This window comes from Typopeltis vanoorti, chromosome 20 (genome assembly GCF_054136105.1).
Source record: "Typopeltis vanoorti isolate ZY-2024b chromosome 20, IOZ_Tvanoo_1.0, whole genome shotgun sequence".
In the NCBI taxonomy this organism is placed as follows: Eukaryota; Metazoa; Arthropoda; class Arachnida; order Uropygi; family Thelyphonidae; genus Typopeltis; species Typopeltis vanoorti.
This window is the reverse complement of record NC_143568.1, coordinates 71,460,959-71,478,591: the sequence shown is the minus strand read 5'-3', so window position 1 is coordinate 71,478,591 and position 17,633 is coordinate 71,460,959. Positions and strand designations below refer to the sequence as shown.

Genomic DNA, 17,633 nt, shown 5'->3' with positions numbered 1-17,633 from the left:
TGATCCAAACACCTAATTTGAAACAGTATCAATCTCCACAATACCTTTTTTCTGGACATGTTACTATAGATGCCATTGAACTACTATAAGGAAGCTTGCAGTTTAACCCTCTAAAATGAATTACTGCCTGAACCCATCCATTGTCAATATGCATGATCAACATTTTATGCAAGGGATGTCCTCTTGCTATTACTCTCTCTATTTCTGTTGTGTTTAAATTCTTCCATGTTAATTTGGTAAAATCACAATACCAACTTTAGTCTACTGATATATTGACTTGACATTTATCCTGACTCTGTTAACATTTATTATCCTTAACTCTGCAATTTATATTTCCTCAACCTTTTCTCATAAGCACCTTTTTTGTACAGAGTACATCCATCTCCTTATATTTTCTTGATTTTTCTTCTCCCAGCAGCATTGTACTAAGTATCATTTTCAACTCTTGCAGTGTGCTCTTTAAACTTCAGGCTAGCCATCTCTGTCAGATCTTGAATTTTATTTTTATCCTCCAAAACATCTTCACAAATACAGTACATACCTGTATACTGTTACATTGTGCAATACCTTGCATTCACCATCCATTTGTCCAAATTAAGTATATTTAAATCTTCCTGAAAGGGCTTGACATGAGTATCACTCCTTATAATTCTCATCATTTCATCATAATCAGCAAACAACTGAGTATTCCCTGTTAATATGCATGAAATTTCATTAACAAATAGCTTCAACATTAGCTGCCCAATAATAGAATCCTGTTTCATATTATTGATGAACTTCCTTTTTATGGGATGCTGTCATAGGGATCCCAGATGTCCCGTAAAATATGGGATCATCCCATTTTTGGCTAATGCGTCCCGTTGTCCTGAGAAAATTCTTTGGGACAGCTTTTTGTCCTGTATTTTAGAGTTCAAGACTGAATAACAAAATCGATAAGTTACAATTTCTATTCTATTACAAACATCGCTCTCCGTCATTATAGGGAACTGTAGGTGCGTTGTTATTTTCTCAAGGCGAGTGATGGCAACACTTCAACAATGATAAGTTCATTAGAACAGTGCGCATGTGCATTGACATTTTGTCGTGTGCTGTGATATTGGCTCAGCTTTAAATAGCACGGAACGGTCCGCTTCTGTGTAATGAAAGTAATGATAGTGAAAACAGCTCTGTAGTCCAAAGAAGATAGTGAAGTGAAGGACATGTTGAAATCCAAACATTTAGATGAAGTCTGGATCTCTTAAAAAATGTTGAAGGAGAACTATCAAATTTAAAGAAAGTAGTGGAGTTTGCTATGTGTATCCCTGGAACAAATGAGTGTGTCAAAAGATTATTTTCTTGCATGAATGCACTGTGGACTGATGAGAAAAACAAATTGTCTGTAAAAACTGTAAAATCAATGCTTATTGTAAAATCATTCTTCAGTGAGGATTATGTAGCTTTTCATGACATGATTCTTAAAACAAACAATTGTTAAGTGAAATTCATTCTTCAGAAAAGTATTGTAAGAGTGAGCAAGACTGATTGATTAATAAGAATATTGTCAGGTGAGAAGAGCATTACTGTATTAACAATCTATTTTGTATCTATAATAGTAAAAAAACATTTGAAAGCAACTTAAAGTGGCTTAATGAAAATATGCAGCCTAACAATTGGATTTACTGTTTGTTTATTTATACTTAGTAAAGTGTGTGCATAGTAAACCTTACCACGCACACACTTGGCAAGTTAGAATCATTTTGTAAGACTGGCATATGTGATGGATGCACATACTAAACTTTCACCCTCAGTCATGAGTGTCCCGTATTTTTTTTCAATGTATCTGGGATCCCTATGCTGTCATCCCCCTTACGTAACTTGCTGGTATTATTCAGACAACGAATCTCTTGTCCATCTGGTTATTATCCATCCAGACTTACTCAGCTTTTACACCAATTTATTATTTGGAAGTTTGTCAAATGCGTCTGCAAAGTCCAAAAATACCATATACCGTATTTTTCCATGTATAAGACAACCTTACTTTTTCAAACCCAAAATTAAGAAATCAATATTTTAAACATAAAACAGAACACATTTGATATTTTTTTAAATATTGATTATTTAAATTGGTTGATGACTTTTAACTTGAATTTTGAGGAATACGACAATCATTTTTTATTTTCAGACATTTTTATGGGCTAGTACTCAAAATATTGTTAATGCATTAACTTACCCTGCCATTGAGTTGCAGACGTATGAATGCTTTCAGAGTTCTGATTGGTTATTCAGAATCAGCCGTTAATGACGTCAATCGACAGAGTTAACAAAGGGTAGTGATTGGCAGAAGCCTGTTCACGGAGACAAGGTACTGGCAGTTTCGCCACGGCAACCGTGGGTCTCTCAACCGGTTACTCCCCGTGTATAAAATACGGTAATTAGTTTCCCATGTCCAGGACAAATCCATGCTGATTGCAGAGAATTCTATATTTATCAACCCTATGCTGTGGTCTATAATTAGAACATCTATCTTAATACCAGTTTTGTGCAATGATGCTACTGTTTACCTTCCTTTCACTCCTTTAGTACCATTTGAGACTTGTTAAACTAGGTCAAAAGCACATCCCCTAAAAACACATGGTGTTATATCATCTTTTTTTTTTTTATAGTCCAATTATTTTAACTGTATCCTTAGTATCTTACATATGTAATACCTCATATATGCATCCTTGTTCATTTACTTCTTATTGCTCTAGTACTTTTACTGTGTTCTTGACTTAGCATTATTCACATCAGTACGAAATACAATTACACTATGCATTTTAGTCATTTAACCACAGATGTCTTTTAAGCATTAAATAATTTGTCTATGTCTTCTGTAGTAGATACTTTGTCACAACCCTCTAGTGTAATCCTTCTGTAAACTTCTTAGGACTTCCTTTGGCCAGACTGGGCACTCTCCTCTTATAGTAGCCTTTCTTGGCTTATAGTTTCATGTCCTCTGAATCTGGTTAACGCCTGTTATTCTATATTTATCCATAACAACCTCTTTTTCCGCACTGAGTATATAATTCTCTCCAGTATGATATATGCTGAGAAAGTGCCCATTAAATAATTTCATTACATCCTCTGCTATTGTCACTTTATCGCCACAGTGTCCTTCCATACTTCTTCCTTTTACTTGCTGCATAGAGGAAGGAAATCAATTCTACTTGGTCAGGGATTTCCACTTATTCACTTTGAAGGTTATGTAAGTTCTTAGTCCTTATTCCTTGTCATTCTTCTTATCTATCCTTTTTCATGAATGGTTATTGTTGAGTTCAGCCACTGTGAAGACTGTGGAAAACATTTCCAGGAATGGTGCATCATAGATCGGTTAATCTATAGTGTTGCTTCTACTCATTATTTGTTTGTGTGATCATTTCTAGAAAGAAGCAACATGACTACGGTTTCTCTCACAGTACTCTTCAGAACTAGCTTTCACTTCTCCCCCCCCCCCCCCCAAACCATAATATCTTCATAATGTTTTTGTTTTATTTAGATTTTATTTATAATGTTAGAACTAAGCATTCCCATTTACTAGTATTGTACAACATACGATTTTATCATTTTGTCACTGAAACGATTTTCATTAAATTTGTATGATTACTTATTAACATCATTGAATTTTTAACCTTGTTTTTGTATAACTGAAATCATGTTGCAACTAAAGTTCCTGTGAAAGTGTTTGATCACTCATTTTTAAATTTCCTTAGAGTAGGTAAAGCTTTCTCTGAAATTCCCCAGTAATTTGCATAAAAGCATAAAAACTCATTTTCCAGTAATTGAAATTTATGAGAGTGGCCCATCCATTTTATTATTATTTTCCTGGGCTTCTGTGGAGTCATTAGACTCATCACAGGAGGCTGACACTAGACAATACTAAATCTGTCATAATGCTCCTTAAACTCAACCACCATTTGCACTTTATTCATTAAATCATATAACAAGCTATTTCTTATGATTCTATTTGTTTTCTATACCTAGAATCAATGGTAGATAAGATTCATCAGAGAATTTTAAAATCTCTATCTGATTTCAATTTTTGTATATAATGAGCATAAAATAGATAGTTTGCAATTCAAATTCTGTACTGAAATATACTTGTTCTGTTTAAAGCTGTGATAGGAAGAATAACTGCAGCCTTCTTGCTTCAAGTGCTGTATTTGGAGATGCTTGTCCTAGTACGCTGAAATATTTGGAAGCCCATTACCAGTGTGTTCCAGGTATAGCATAAAATATCATTTATATGAAAGAGTTCAAAGAGAATGTGTATGGGTGTTTGTGTCTGTGTTAACATGTTTAATAGAAATAAACCAAATAATTAATGGAAAGATAATATAATTTAATATAATTTTCCTTTAACTTTCTTAAAACATATGCACAATATAATTTTATGCACTCTAGTACATTTGAACTTTAAATATAAGAATTGTCAGGTAATAAAGGCCCTTTATAAGAGAAGACATAAAAAATATCTTTTTTAAACTTAGTACAACAGAACTTGTTTTCTTAAGGTTAAAAAATAAGCTCTAAATAATACCTAAATGATATAAGAATGTCTTATGAGTAATAAAATCCTTACAATGCTCAACTTATGTTTAAAGTTTCTACTGTAGATTTTGAAATTAACAGTATTTGTTGGTTTACACAAGGTGATTGACATAAAAAAAAACAGGATAAAGTAAAAGGAACATCATCAGCACATTTAAAAGTGGAAAAAATTTACAACATTAAAAAAAAAAAAACCTCTACTCCAAAGGTCAAAAGGCTCAATAAGGTAAAATGAATGAATGAGGCGATTAAATGAAATCTTGAAGGCACTTTTGGAGGCAGCACAAGATGAATAATGGTAATAATCAGTTGCATGAAGAGTATAAAGAGCAGGCCAGGAGAGTGATTCACTTGATAAGGAGAGCAAAAGTGTAGTACGAGCAGAAATTAGCAAATCAGGCCAAGAAAAACCCTCAGGAGTTTTTCACTTGGTTCCACCAAGTGGGAAAACTTCCAACATCTATCTCTAATCCAGAGTATTTTGATAATAAGTGTGCCACTTTTTGGCTATTCATATATGGAAATATGACTTCTGCATTACTTCAACCTTGGTATCACTTCTGGGGCTGGCTCCCACTGATGAGACCTCAATAAAGGTCAAAACCGGTCTGAGTAGTGATCCCTCCCATAACACGTAGCTTTATACATGCCCGTAAGGATATGTGCTTTGCATTATGGGATACTAAGGCAAGTGAGGTGAGGTTCATTAGCCTCTATATATGAGTTGCCCAGTCCTGAAAATGGTTCAGGTGTAAACTTTGTTTGCTTTCACTTGGATAAAGGATCAAACCAAGAATATAATTTCTTGGCATCTTTAATTTATAGTATAACCAAGTGGAAAAACTTCCAAAACCTTTTATTAGTACTATTGATCACATGCATTAATGAAAAGGCAGGTGTACAGACTTTAATATCTAACACTGTAAAAGTAACTCTGAAGTTTTAGCAATCATATCATTAACTACTTGTTAAGTCACCTGCCTAAACAATTCTTTTCACATGAAATAGAGTAATTCCTCAAATAACTGACTACAGCAGGAAAGCAATTTACCAGTTTGGATAATCAGAGGAGCAGATAAATAACTGAAGTACAGTTATTATGTGGTACTGTACCAGAATTCAGTTGACATACTAACCCATTCAAGGGTCTTTCAATAGAAAGTTCAATAACTGAGAGGTCACGGTAGTTCACATATTAAGTAGACCTAAAATGTGATCAGTTCTATGTCCACAGTAAGTTTGTTTATAAGCAAATGTGTTTGTTTGACTGCACCATCTTTCTTTGTTTGAGCCAGCTGACTTGGCCCTTCCTGAAAATGACTAATAAACTTCTAGTCACAGAAAGGATTTGAAGTGCGATCTCTTTTTTGGGCAGATGATGTCATTATGATAAAGTTTTTAGTTATTGAGATATTTCACTATTTATGGACATTGAAATATCACTTGATGAATGTTACATTACTGTCACAGTACCCACTTGAAAAGCATTTGTTTTTCTTTTATCATAATCATTTCATGTTATGCTTCCTCAAGGAATATAAAGGATATGATAATAGTAGTACACATTTAACTTTTAATTTTTTATTAGTTTACTATCAACAGTTTTCTTTCAACTTAATTTGTTAGATCTCCAGTATTGTCATATATTACATTTCAGTCTTCTGAGGCACTACTAACTCTACTGGCCTAGTTGGCTGAGTAGTTACAAGCTGCTGGTTCAAATATCACTGTGGATATGGATTCTTGTGGTTGTCTTTAGATGGAAGATGAATTTCATTGTCTAGTGTGAGACTACCATCTTACCAAATGCTTGAAAATAAATTTTAAAAAATACCAAAAATATAACATTTATAAAAAAATCCGTAGTTTATCCATGCACTAATGTACTATAGATTTACACTTTTTTTTTTTTTTTTTTTTTTAAACTTCATTAGTCTACCTAGTTAGTGCTTCTTTGGATCATTTTACTTGCCATTCAGTTTCTTTTTTTTTTCTTCTTTCTTTTTTAATAATGTGAATACCAACAAGGATGGTAAAGCCTATTATGCGTTAGTACTGTGGCCAGCTAATGATCATGTACAGGTATCCCTCGATTAACGCAGTTAATTAATCCCTTGATGTTATTGCGTATATCAAAATCGCGTTAATCAAATCTAATAATCAATGGTAAAAAGTACAATTCATCCCTGATCGATTACTGTACTAATAGTTCGTTTTATATGATACTCTTTTAGGAAAGATAAAAAATGAATGCAAAGTAAATGTTTAATAAATGCTTGTATCTACATTAGTTACTGCATTTTTTTTTAATCAAAAGAAGTTATAAAGAGTCATTTGAACAGTTTCAGTTTTTTTCTTATCAGCATGAATTCTACGATAACAAGCCAAATGATTCTCCAGATCTCGGCAAACAAGCATTCTTCAATTAACATTTGGATCCATATCCATTGCTTGCTGCTTAAGCGATTCTAAATTGCAAAATATTCCATCCAGGTCTTTGACTGTTATTTCCTTTGGAACCTCATCTTCACATTCCATTTGTTCGTTGTCTTCATCTGTGCGTTGTTCAATTTCAAGAAGATTGTTGTCACTGAAATCTTTTGAATTTGAATCCAATAATTCTTTAACATCTTCTGCATCAACACCATCAAAATCGAGGTCTTCACCAATTGCAATGATTCCTTTGACCACGTTGTTCACAGGATTTTGAAAACAACCTAAGTCATTAGCGCATTCTGGCAGAAGATTTTTCCAAAAAGTTTTCGTGCAACTAGAAGACACTTGCTCCCACGAGTCACAAATGTTCTCAATTGCGTGTTTAATGTTAAATTTTTTCCAAAATTCATGGAGCGTAATCACATTTTCTCTCGTTGTTTCTACTGCCTTTGAGAATGTCTTTTTAAGAAAATAGGCTTTGAAAGTTGCAATGATGTCGTATTTAGTAGGAAAAATAAAACTTTCACATTCTTACACAGATCATTAAGAGAATTTGGATGACCACAAGACTAGCAGCCTCGTGGTGTGAGCATGATTTTGCATGGTAAATTTAAAGGCGTGTTGATCAAAACTCTTGCCGCAATTAATTTCGCCGCGATAATTAAAACTGCGTTAAGCAAAACTGCATTAAGCAAGGGATACCTGTAATCTAGAAACTCCATTCTAGAGAAAAGATGGAGGTTTTCAAGTCACTGAAGCTCATGGTCTCAATTCTAAAGAAAATCCACTATAACAAACCACAACAAAGTCACTATAACAAACTATTCCTGTGGTCTCTGTCTTTATTAATTCTTTATTAATTGAAATCTTACTGTATTAATTTTTGATGATTTTGCCATTGAAGTTATCTGTATACACTCCTGTAATTTCCCTCAAAACTCTCATATTTTTAATCTGTAGTCTTCAGTTAACCCTTTTATTTCTAACTTTTAGATCCATAAGTTAAAATTATCCTAAAGAAGACAATCTCATTGTTTAGGTATTTAGAGTGCAAAAAATTCATCTTCAAAGATAAATAATAATGATGATAATAATAATAAGAAGAAAAGATACAGAATGATGAAGAGCAATAGAGACAGTAATGCAACTAAACGGAGCAAGGAAGTTTTGAATCAGAGCAGATCAGAAAGATTCAAGGTTTATCACTCTCTAACAAGGGATGTCAGATCTGATAAATGCAGTTTCTCCCCTTGCAGAAGGAAATTGTATAATATGTAGTTTGGAAAGTTGAGGTTCTGTTACATACTGACTAAGCCTAAGTTGGGTTTAGTTTGTATTGATGCACATTCATTGTTGAATGAAGATCATGACTGTTGAAGTGGATACAGAACTGTTTTTTGGAATGGTTTTCGTTGTTTATGCGTTTTTTTTGTTAGAATTTTCTTTCTTTTTTTTTTTTAAGTTAGTTTTTTGGGTTGTTTTCTGAGAGTTTTTTTTTTGATCCAGAGAGTTATCAAAATTATTTATGATGATTGGTGAAGAGTTAGCTTACAATGTGGAGTTAAAAATCATAGGTATGCCTCCCACAAAGAGCATCTATTGTTCTGTCCATTGCATGGCCTCAGCTGTGTTCTTTGCATATCACTATACTTGGAGTCTCCTACAATTGAGCAGAGTAAGTGGCAGTTCCATTATTTGTTAGCTGGTTGGAAGGTCTCTTGATGTGTTGACCGAGTGGTTATTAACCCATTCACCAACGAACACACTGCTTGTTCGAATCCCACACTGGACATGGATATCTTTGGGGGGGGGGTAGATGAATTTTGTCCAGCGTGTTGAGATCACCGTGTCACTTATTGGAGGCCTGTAGTGGATTGAAGTTTCATGTTTGGTTTCTAGGGTGAGTTTTTTAGATTATGTATGAAATAAATAAATAAAATACAAAATTATATTAGCTCACCCACACTGCTGATGTGCAATAGATTTTCAACCTTTTGTGAATGGTAGTCACATAAAAAAAAAAACCAAAAAAAAACCCAGCAGCCTCTTGGCTGAAGAGTGGATACACTAATCACTTGGCCAATCAGGCTGACTGACATTGTGATACTGTCTTGTAATCATGTAAGGGATCATATGATGCAAATGCTCTTCATCTCCTCCCCACTTGATGCATTTTAATTTGTAGTATGCTGTTACTTTAATCTTTGAAATACTGATATTGCTATATTAGTGGATTCTGTTGACTGATATCTATATCTTGGATGCCAATCAAAGAATAAAGATAATTATTATTATTACCCTAAGACTCATCTAGGAGGTCCTTTTATCATACACCCAACTCATACTGCACCTTAAACACATTCAGATTCTCTGCAGACATCACACTCTCAGGCAAGCCATTCCGATCATTCACAACTCTAATGCAAAAAACCACTCCTCACAACTCCCCTCCCCCCAGGGATAGCCTCCCGTTCTCCCCTGATCTCCCACTATTCTATGAAAAACCTCTTCAACATTGATCCTATAACAACCCCTTACCAACTTGTTCGTCTCTATCATATCACCCTTCCTCCTCCTATCCACTAGATTCTGTAAATTGCATCTTCTCAATATTTCCTATCACTCAATGTTCCAGAAATCAGAAACTACCTTAGTTAGTCACCTCTGGACCCTTTCCAACAACTCTTCATCCTCTTAAAAATTAAGTGACCAAACCTATGTGCACCCATGCGTGACCTAATCAGAGCCTTATACAATGGAACAAAAATCACCCCACCTCTATAAGTCAGTGTCCTCTGCATCATTCCCAGAATTTGCTGTGTTGCCCTCACAATTTTGCAATGTGTCATCTAAATTTTAGATCCCTATCAACCCCAAGATCTCCCATCTCCTCCACCTCAAACAGTATATCCCTGCTAAGCGTAAACTCTACAACCCATCTTTGTTTCCCAAATTTTAAAACCTTACATTTTGCACATCGAACTGGCATCCCCACTCTTGTGCCCATTCACTCAATCTATTCAAGACTTCTTGTAAGGCCACAACATCCTCTACTCCTCATAGTTAGTTTGTCCCCATCCAGATCTTCCCCAATATCATTAACATACAGGTTAAACATCAGTTGCCCTAAAACAGACCCTTGAGGCACACCAGTAGTGACTTTCCTCTTCTGGGATATTGCTCCTCTATAAAGAATTAATATTTTCAAAAGTCTACATATTCATCAAGAATAAATAATTTTTGTCAGTTGCTAAGGTTTGTCCTGCTGTTTGAGGGACAGTGATTTTTGGATGTGTTTACCTCTGTGAAAGTTTCTTGTGGCTATTGGAAGCTAAGAATTCACCAAGTTGATATCTAAACATGATATCTGGGAAGAGTAGATCGTTATTCTTTGGTTTTTCTAAAATATAGTGGATGTTAGTTATTGCAATGTGCTAGAAAGGCAGAAAATATTCATCATGAACCATTAGCTCAATGGTTGAGACATCTAATCATGTCCAATTTGGCTTTTTTTTAGAACTATAGGCTCCTCTCTCTCTCTCTCTCTCTCTCTCACTCTCTCTCTCTCTCTCTCTCTCTCTAGTCTCATTGATGATATATCCCTGAAGATGTCACTTTCAGTGGCAGAATATTGGAGGTCACGATTACATTATTTTAGGTTGTATTTGTATATTGTCATCTCCTTTCTAAAAACACAGTATGAAAAGGTTTTGTGGAATAGGTGAGCAAAGTTAGTTCTTATAATTCTGTATGTCTGTGAGAGGGTTTATCTGTTTATTTGATAAAGAGGGATCTTTCAAGTAGTCTGTTTTCAAAGTTAAGTATATGTCACAAGAGCACCTGGTATTATCCGAAATGGTATCATCCAGAAGAGAAGTTCATAGGATCAGATAATTACTCAACACAAGATGTTTAGTCACTTCTGTTAGCAATTTTTTTTTGAATATTCAATATTGCATTTCAAATAGCAACTGACTTATGAAAAGTGGTGGAAAATGTTGCATGGCTTTACAAAGTTAGTCTTCTCTCTCTCTCTCTTTTTTAAATGGATGAATGCATATATATACAGCACACTGAACTCTGCAATTCCCAAATGCCTAATTTCCACAGTAAAAGGATCTGGATTTTCTATTATTATGGAACATTTTCAATACATTTTTCTGAAAGTGTCGTTTTGCTAAAATATATGGTTAGTGCACCATGCTATGTTGCCATCTGGAGCATTATCTGCATGTTATAATGTTATTCTTCTCTGCTGTGAGGGCTGTCTTTCAAATTGATATTCCAGTTTATAAGGCAGTCTCATCTTATTTTCTGAAGCAAAGACAAATTAACTTAATCATCTTTCATTGTCGATATCATAAAGTGGTCTCTATAGTGATTTGCTCTGTTAACATGTTCATTGCCAATCACGCGATATCGCGTGATGCAAGTTCTCACCGGTCGGCCGATCACGTGTTATCGCGTGGACGTCGCTAACTAAATTAAAAAAAAAAAAAATTTGGCCACCACACGAAATTCCAATTTTCAGCTTGGCAATGAAAGTGTTAAACACTAGTGACAATTAGTGAATTTCATGATGCATAATAATAAATCATTCTTACCATGCAGTTCAAATATTGAAATACTTAAATACTTCCATCCATTGTAGCCAGGACAACATGGCTCTCTTGGATACATTGGATGAAAGAGGAAGGCATTAGACAGTTGGTGATTTCACTTTTTTAGTATTTAAATGCATGTGTTGGAGGAAAGGAGATAAGAATAATTGAATAATAATAATGATATTAATTTGAAGAAATCATTGATTTATTCAAAATTGTTGCTAAATTTAACAAACCTATTAGTGTTAATTTCTGTTGTAAATATATAGTTATTCTGTTAGTGAGGATTTAACCCTAAATTTTTTGTAATTCTTAAACACTAAATTTATATTCCAGAGTCAACAACATCATCTGTTCGACAGCCTCCACCTATCATAGTTCCTTCTCCTATTCCACCATCTTCCAGCAGCACACCAACTACACCAGTTAATAGACGATTGACTCCTGCCTCCACTACTTCTACAACAGCCACCTCCATTCTTTCTAGTACCACTTCTTCAACCACATCAGCAACTACATCTGTTTCTCAGGCAATTTATACTCCAGAAGTAGTATCAGTTTCCAATGTTATTTTTGTGTCTGAAACTCCAGAAAAACCATCAGTTAAAGACACTAGTGTTCCTCCAGGTAATGGATTATATTTGAATTCACTGCACTGTAAACCTTTTTTCCTCTCCTATTCTAAAGAAAATTCACTAGAGCAAACTATTCCTTTGGTTCCTATGAGTTTGTTGTAGTGATTTATTTAATGGCAATTTGAAATATTATGTAAATCTTAAGTTTTAATCTTTTAAGAATATCATAATCATACATAAAAGGCATTTGAAATTTAAGAATTTTTTTGAATAGTACATCAGTCTTTTAGTATATATAAATATCAGTTTATAATGTCTGATGTTTGAAATCAAAATTGCAAAATCATCCTACCTTTCCCCTTCTTTTGTGGGTTGAATCTACATTTGAAGAATTAACACAAAATTATTTGATTTAATACAGGTAACGCTTGACAAGATTAGAACTGTTGATTGTATATATTACAGTCAACTCTTACTATAGAAAGTTTAACAAACTTGCTCTCTATAAAAAATCACAACCAACCAATCCATAGCACAATGTTATTCTGAAGGAATTTCACCCTAGCAAACTGTTCCCTATAACAAACTGTTCTTGTTTTCACAAGTTTTCTACAATGAGAGTCAATTGTAAGCGGTTATTAGAATCTACTTGATATATATATATATATATATATATATATATATATATATATATTTTTTTTTTTTAAACCATAGAAAATTACTTGTAGTTTTGTCCAAATTTAAATTTAACTTCAAGAAAAATGGATATCTACAAAATTTTCTGGTTAAAATAGAATTAATTTAAACAAGAAAATAATCACATAACTGGCCGTGCTAATAATGAATGGGAGAAATATAATTAATACACAGAAGTTATTTAATCGGAGCATTCAGAATTTTAGAGCTTCATTGCTCATTTGATAACTACTGATGATAATCTATAATTAGAAAGTTATGGGTTGCAATCCCATCTAGAATGTGCAAAGCTCAGTGAGATTTTTGAATTGAAGGTAAATTAGCCAGTTGCATACAGAGATGGAGACTCCCTGTCCCCTTTGGTTTTACAGCCTGCAGGATACAAACTGAGCAGAAGGTACATGTTGACAGACATACATTAGTTGATTAAATAAATAACAACAACAGAATGACTTATGTGATAATTTTATTTATCACAAAATTTTCACTCTAGTATCAAGAGCATCTTCACTATGAATTTTAGATTAAACAGGCAGAATAGACAGCTGGAAGACTCAACAATAAAAATATGTCAGTTACATGCACATAACACAGAGTGGCATGGTCTAAAATAATATCAAGGTAGGTCCTTAACATAATTTTAAACCAGATATATATTTTTTAAGATATTGCACATTGTAGGATATATGGAGAAGAACTATTTCCCATAAGAGGGATAACTTCATTCCATTTCTGTTCAGATGTTGACAGGAAAGCAGAAGTTCATGACTTTATTTGTCTAAACATTCTATGTGTGTGTGAGAGAAAGAGAGAGAGAAGCTTTTGTGACAGATTATTGTCTTATCCTAGAGGACTCAATGTTTAGTGGGGATAGTATGTTCTCCAATGTTCAGACTGTTCCAGTTCACGGAATTTAACATAATTGAGATGTTCATCATTGGGGAACAGCTGTAGATCTACCAGTTTGGACAAAGTATCCTCCTCCCAGCCAATCTCAGCCTTGTACCCTTTGGCACTATAATTATGCCAACTGGGATGACCTCTGGAATTTTTATGCTGCTTTTCCATGGTCAGATTACTGCTTTTGCTCTCCTGATCCAAACCTGCCCTGAACTAATAACCAAAATAATCCTCACTGGAATGAGAGCCTTCATTCCCCACTCCACTGCCAACCCCTAACCCATATCCAAGCTCTGGTTTTCAAGAAAATGTGCCTCTGTCATCGATGATAAAAATGCAGCTTATGTTCAGTGGCTTAAATTAAAAACTCTAGCTTCTCATTCAGCTTACACAATAGTCAGAAACATGTAAAAAAAGTTATCAATTCCAAAGCAGACTTCATAAGAATGAAATGCAATAAACTTGCCTCCTGCTCAACTGGTAGTCAACTTTCTGGTCCCTTGCTAAGGTTGTTGGGTGTCACTTCTGTGCTCCCTGTTGCCACCTCTCTTGCATCCTGATGACATCATGATAACCTCGCCCAAGGAAAAGGCAGACCTCTTGGCATCAGTTTTTTCCTCCAACTCCTGCATGGAAGACCAAAGCAAATCACCCCCTGTACTTCGCAAACTGCCCACTGCATGCCTTGTCTGAACTTTTGCCAAAAGGACATACAGAATGATACAGAATGGGTGTCAGTTCTAGAGCACAACTGGCAGAATACCATCTCAACCAAGAGCCTTATTAGTATCAAGATTAATGAGACTAATAAGGCTCTTGGTTGAGATGGTATTCTGCCAGTTGTGCTCTAGAACTGACACCCATTCTGTATCGCCTATACAAACTATCATATTCTACTGTCATCTATCCACAGGCCCGTTTCTACATTTTGCGGGGCCCTGTGTGAAATGGAAAAGCGGGGCCCCTGAAAGTTAGTAACATTTATGGAAATTTTAAATGGAAGAATATCTTGTTAATTAATTAGTTAAATCAAATATGAAAAATATTTATACACATAAATAAACAAGTATGCTCTTTAGCATCAATTTAAGTAAAGGGAAAAAATTAAAAATTAGTTAAAAAATAAATGTGTTTGTATGTACATGATATATTATTTTATTATGTAAGTCCACATTATCATATAAATACGTCAGAACAATTTATTTAATAATAAAAATAATAACATAAAAATATGAAAAAAATCCATTTTTACTATAAAGAAAGAAATATATGTATAACAACTTATACGATTTAAAAGAAATCTTAATATATTAAATTTTATTTAACCTAATGCGCTTATCAATAAAATCATTTATAACGCTATCAAAATTCAAATTTTTTGCAATTTCATGCTCTATAGATATTATTGCCAGGGACGATGAACGTTCTTGAGACATAGAAGATCGCAAATAGGTATTTTATTAATTTTAATTTGAAAAATGACCTTTCTGTTGATGCGACCATAACTGGACTGGTCAATAATATTTTAAATGTCTTAGTAATATTTGGATAAATATCCGACAAATTATTTGCAATTATGAATTTTAAAATATTAATGGGTGCATCTTCTGGAACTATTTCTAAAAATAATTAATTCATTGTAAAATTCAGATTCATCAATATCTGTATTTAATTTTTGATACAGCTGCTTGCAGCAAAATTTTAATTCATTTTCTGTCATTTTTCTTATTAATTTCATATATCATAAAGAAATCCAAATGGTTTTTGGTGAATTTCATACAATTCAAATCTTTGTTTGACAAATTGTAGAGCAGTATCTAAAATTACAAAAAAGAAATTTATCCTAAAATTACCTTTGTTATTACCTATGTGTGATTCATCAGGCGTTTCATAATCAAAAAATACTTTTCTTCGATGTACTCGACTTTCTTTACATTTAATTTCTATTTCTAATAGATTTGACTTCTTTAGCAATCTCAAAACAGCTATGAAATCCTGATATTCTCTGCTCTTCAAAGTTTACTGCACTAACTCTTTAATATGCTTAGCTGCTATGTCTATGGGAATTTTTGCATTTTGTAATACTTTACTTACTAAATTAACTTTTGACAAAAGCTCATACCAAATTACAAGGCTTAGTATAAACTCAAATGAATCTATTTGTTCATATATTGAAACCACTTCTACTTTGATAGTATTATCTGATGCAATTTTAAATAATTCTTTTAATGCATTTAAAAATTCTGGAATTTTAAAACGTACAGCTCTAACTCATTCTATTCTACATTCCCATCTTTTATCACATAACGGTTTTGGAGTTAATTGTTTAACAAATTTCTTTAATATGTCCCAACATGAAGTTGAGGCAGCAAATAATGTATATATTTTTTGTATAACATTAAAAAAATTGATTGCTATAATTGATTTTGCGACATCCCCTAAAATCAAATTTAAATTATGACAAGTGCAAGGAGTATAAAATGCCTTTTTGTTTTCATTTAAAATGTAAGCACGGACTCCCTTATATACTCCTTTCATATTCGCTCCATTATCATACCCTTGCCCTCTACAATCTGACAATTTAAGATTTAATTTATTCAAAAGTGATTTTATATTTTCATATATACCTTTACCAGTAGTGTCATTAGTTGTTAAAAACATCAAAAAGTGTTCACGAATTTCAATATCTGCTTCAAATATATGTAAAAATCTAAAAATTACTGAAATTTGCATTACTCTTCATTCCTCTTCCTCATTCAATAAATCCTGCAGTACCTAATATTAGATGCCCCAAGATCTTTCATAACCAGTGACTTGAACACTGACCTCCTCAACATCCAGAAATGGGGTGAAGACAACGTAATAAATTTCAATGCCAAAAAATTCAAACCTGCCTTATTACCTGCAAGAAAAATCCTACCTCATTCCCTCTCATTTTTGATAATGTTCCAGTTTCCTTTCAAGATCAACTTTCTCTTATTGGTTGACTGTCACATCCAGTTTATCCTTTCACAAATATATTATTTACATAGCTTCCTTAGCCATTAAAAAGTTTAATGTTCTTTCTGTTCTAAACATTACTTCTCTTCCATTCAACTTCTAATATATATCTCAGATTTGACCAACTTTGGAGTACTGTTCCCACATTTGGGGTGGAGCACCCAAGAATTCTTGATGATATTCAGAAGAGGGTAATCTGCTTAATAAACAACCTTTCCCTCACAGACTCCCTTCAGTCACTTTATCATAGGTGCTCGTTTCAACACTGTGACTTTTGTATAGGTACATAATTCCTCAGAATTGGCTGCTACTATTCCTCTACTTTCTTTTAACCATGTAAGAACTAGAGCAGTCACTGGCCAACACCCATACACAGTCCAGTTTCGAACACACTGAACTAACTTCTTATCAGCTTCCTTCATTCCATCCTCCTCTATTCTTTAGAACTGTCTCTCCCATATTCTTTTCCCACTTTAGTAATAACCTCCCACTCTTTAAGAAACATATCAATAGGGTACATTTTTCTCCTTAATCACTTGTCCACACATTGCACTGTAGTTTAATGTTATAGGTCTTGTAACCTTTCATGCGTAGGATCATCATAAAAAAAAAGTAGTGCCAGCATGAATACAAGTGGAACACCTAGCAATGCGTAGGTGTTGCATTGCTTTTCAAATGTTATCCTAATTCTCTTTTATTTTGCTCTGTGCATTAAATAAAATAAATCTGTTCTTGTGTAAAATGGATGTAAAATAATGATTTAATTTGATTTCTTTATTTACTGTTAATTTATTAGCAGTTTTACACTGAATATGAAAATAGAGCACATTTAAATATTTTAATCAAATTTATTGTT

At 33.5% G+C, this 17,633-nt stretch overlaps 1 protein-coding gene across 7 annotated transcripts in view; it reads left to right on the top strand.

The window, feature by feature from the left end:
- The window catches only part of LOC150095554 (latrophilin Cirl-like), a 232,380-nt gene that overhangs the window by 120,176 nt on the left and 94,571 nt on the right, over window positions 1-17,633 (top strand). For all 7 annotated transcript variants that reach the window (XM_090410733.1, XM_090410737.1, XM_090410739.1 and 4 more), the window contains exons 4-5: window positions 4,132-4,238; window positions 11,943-12,233. In XM_090410733.1, coding sequence (XP_090266859.1) covers window positions 4,132-4,238; window positions 11,943-12,233 — 398 coding nt within the window. The remainder of the gene's footprint in view (window positions 1-4,131; window positions 4,239-11,942; window positions 12,234-17,633) is intronic.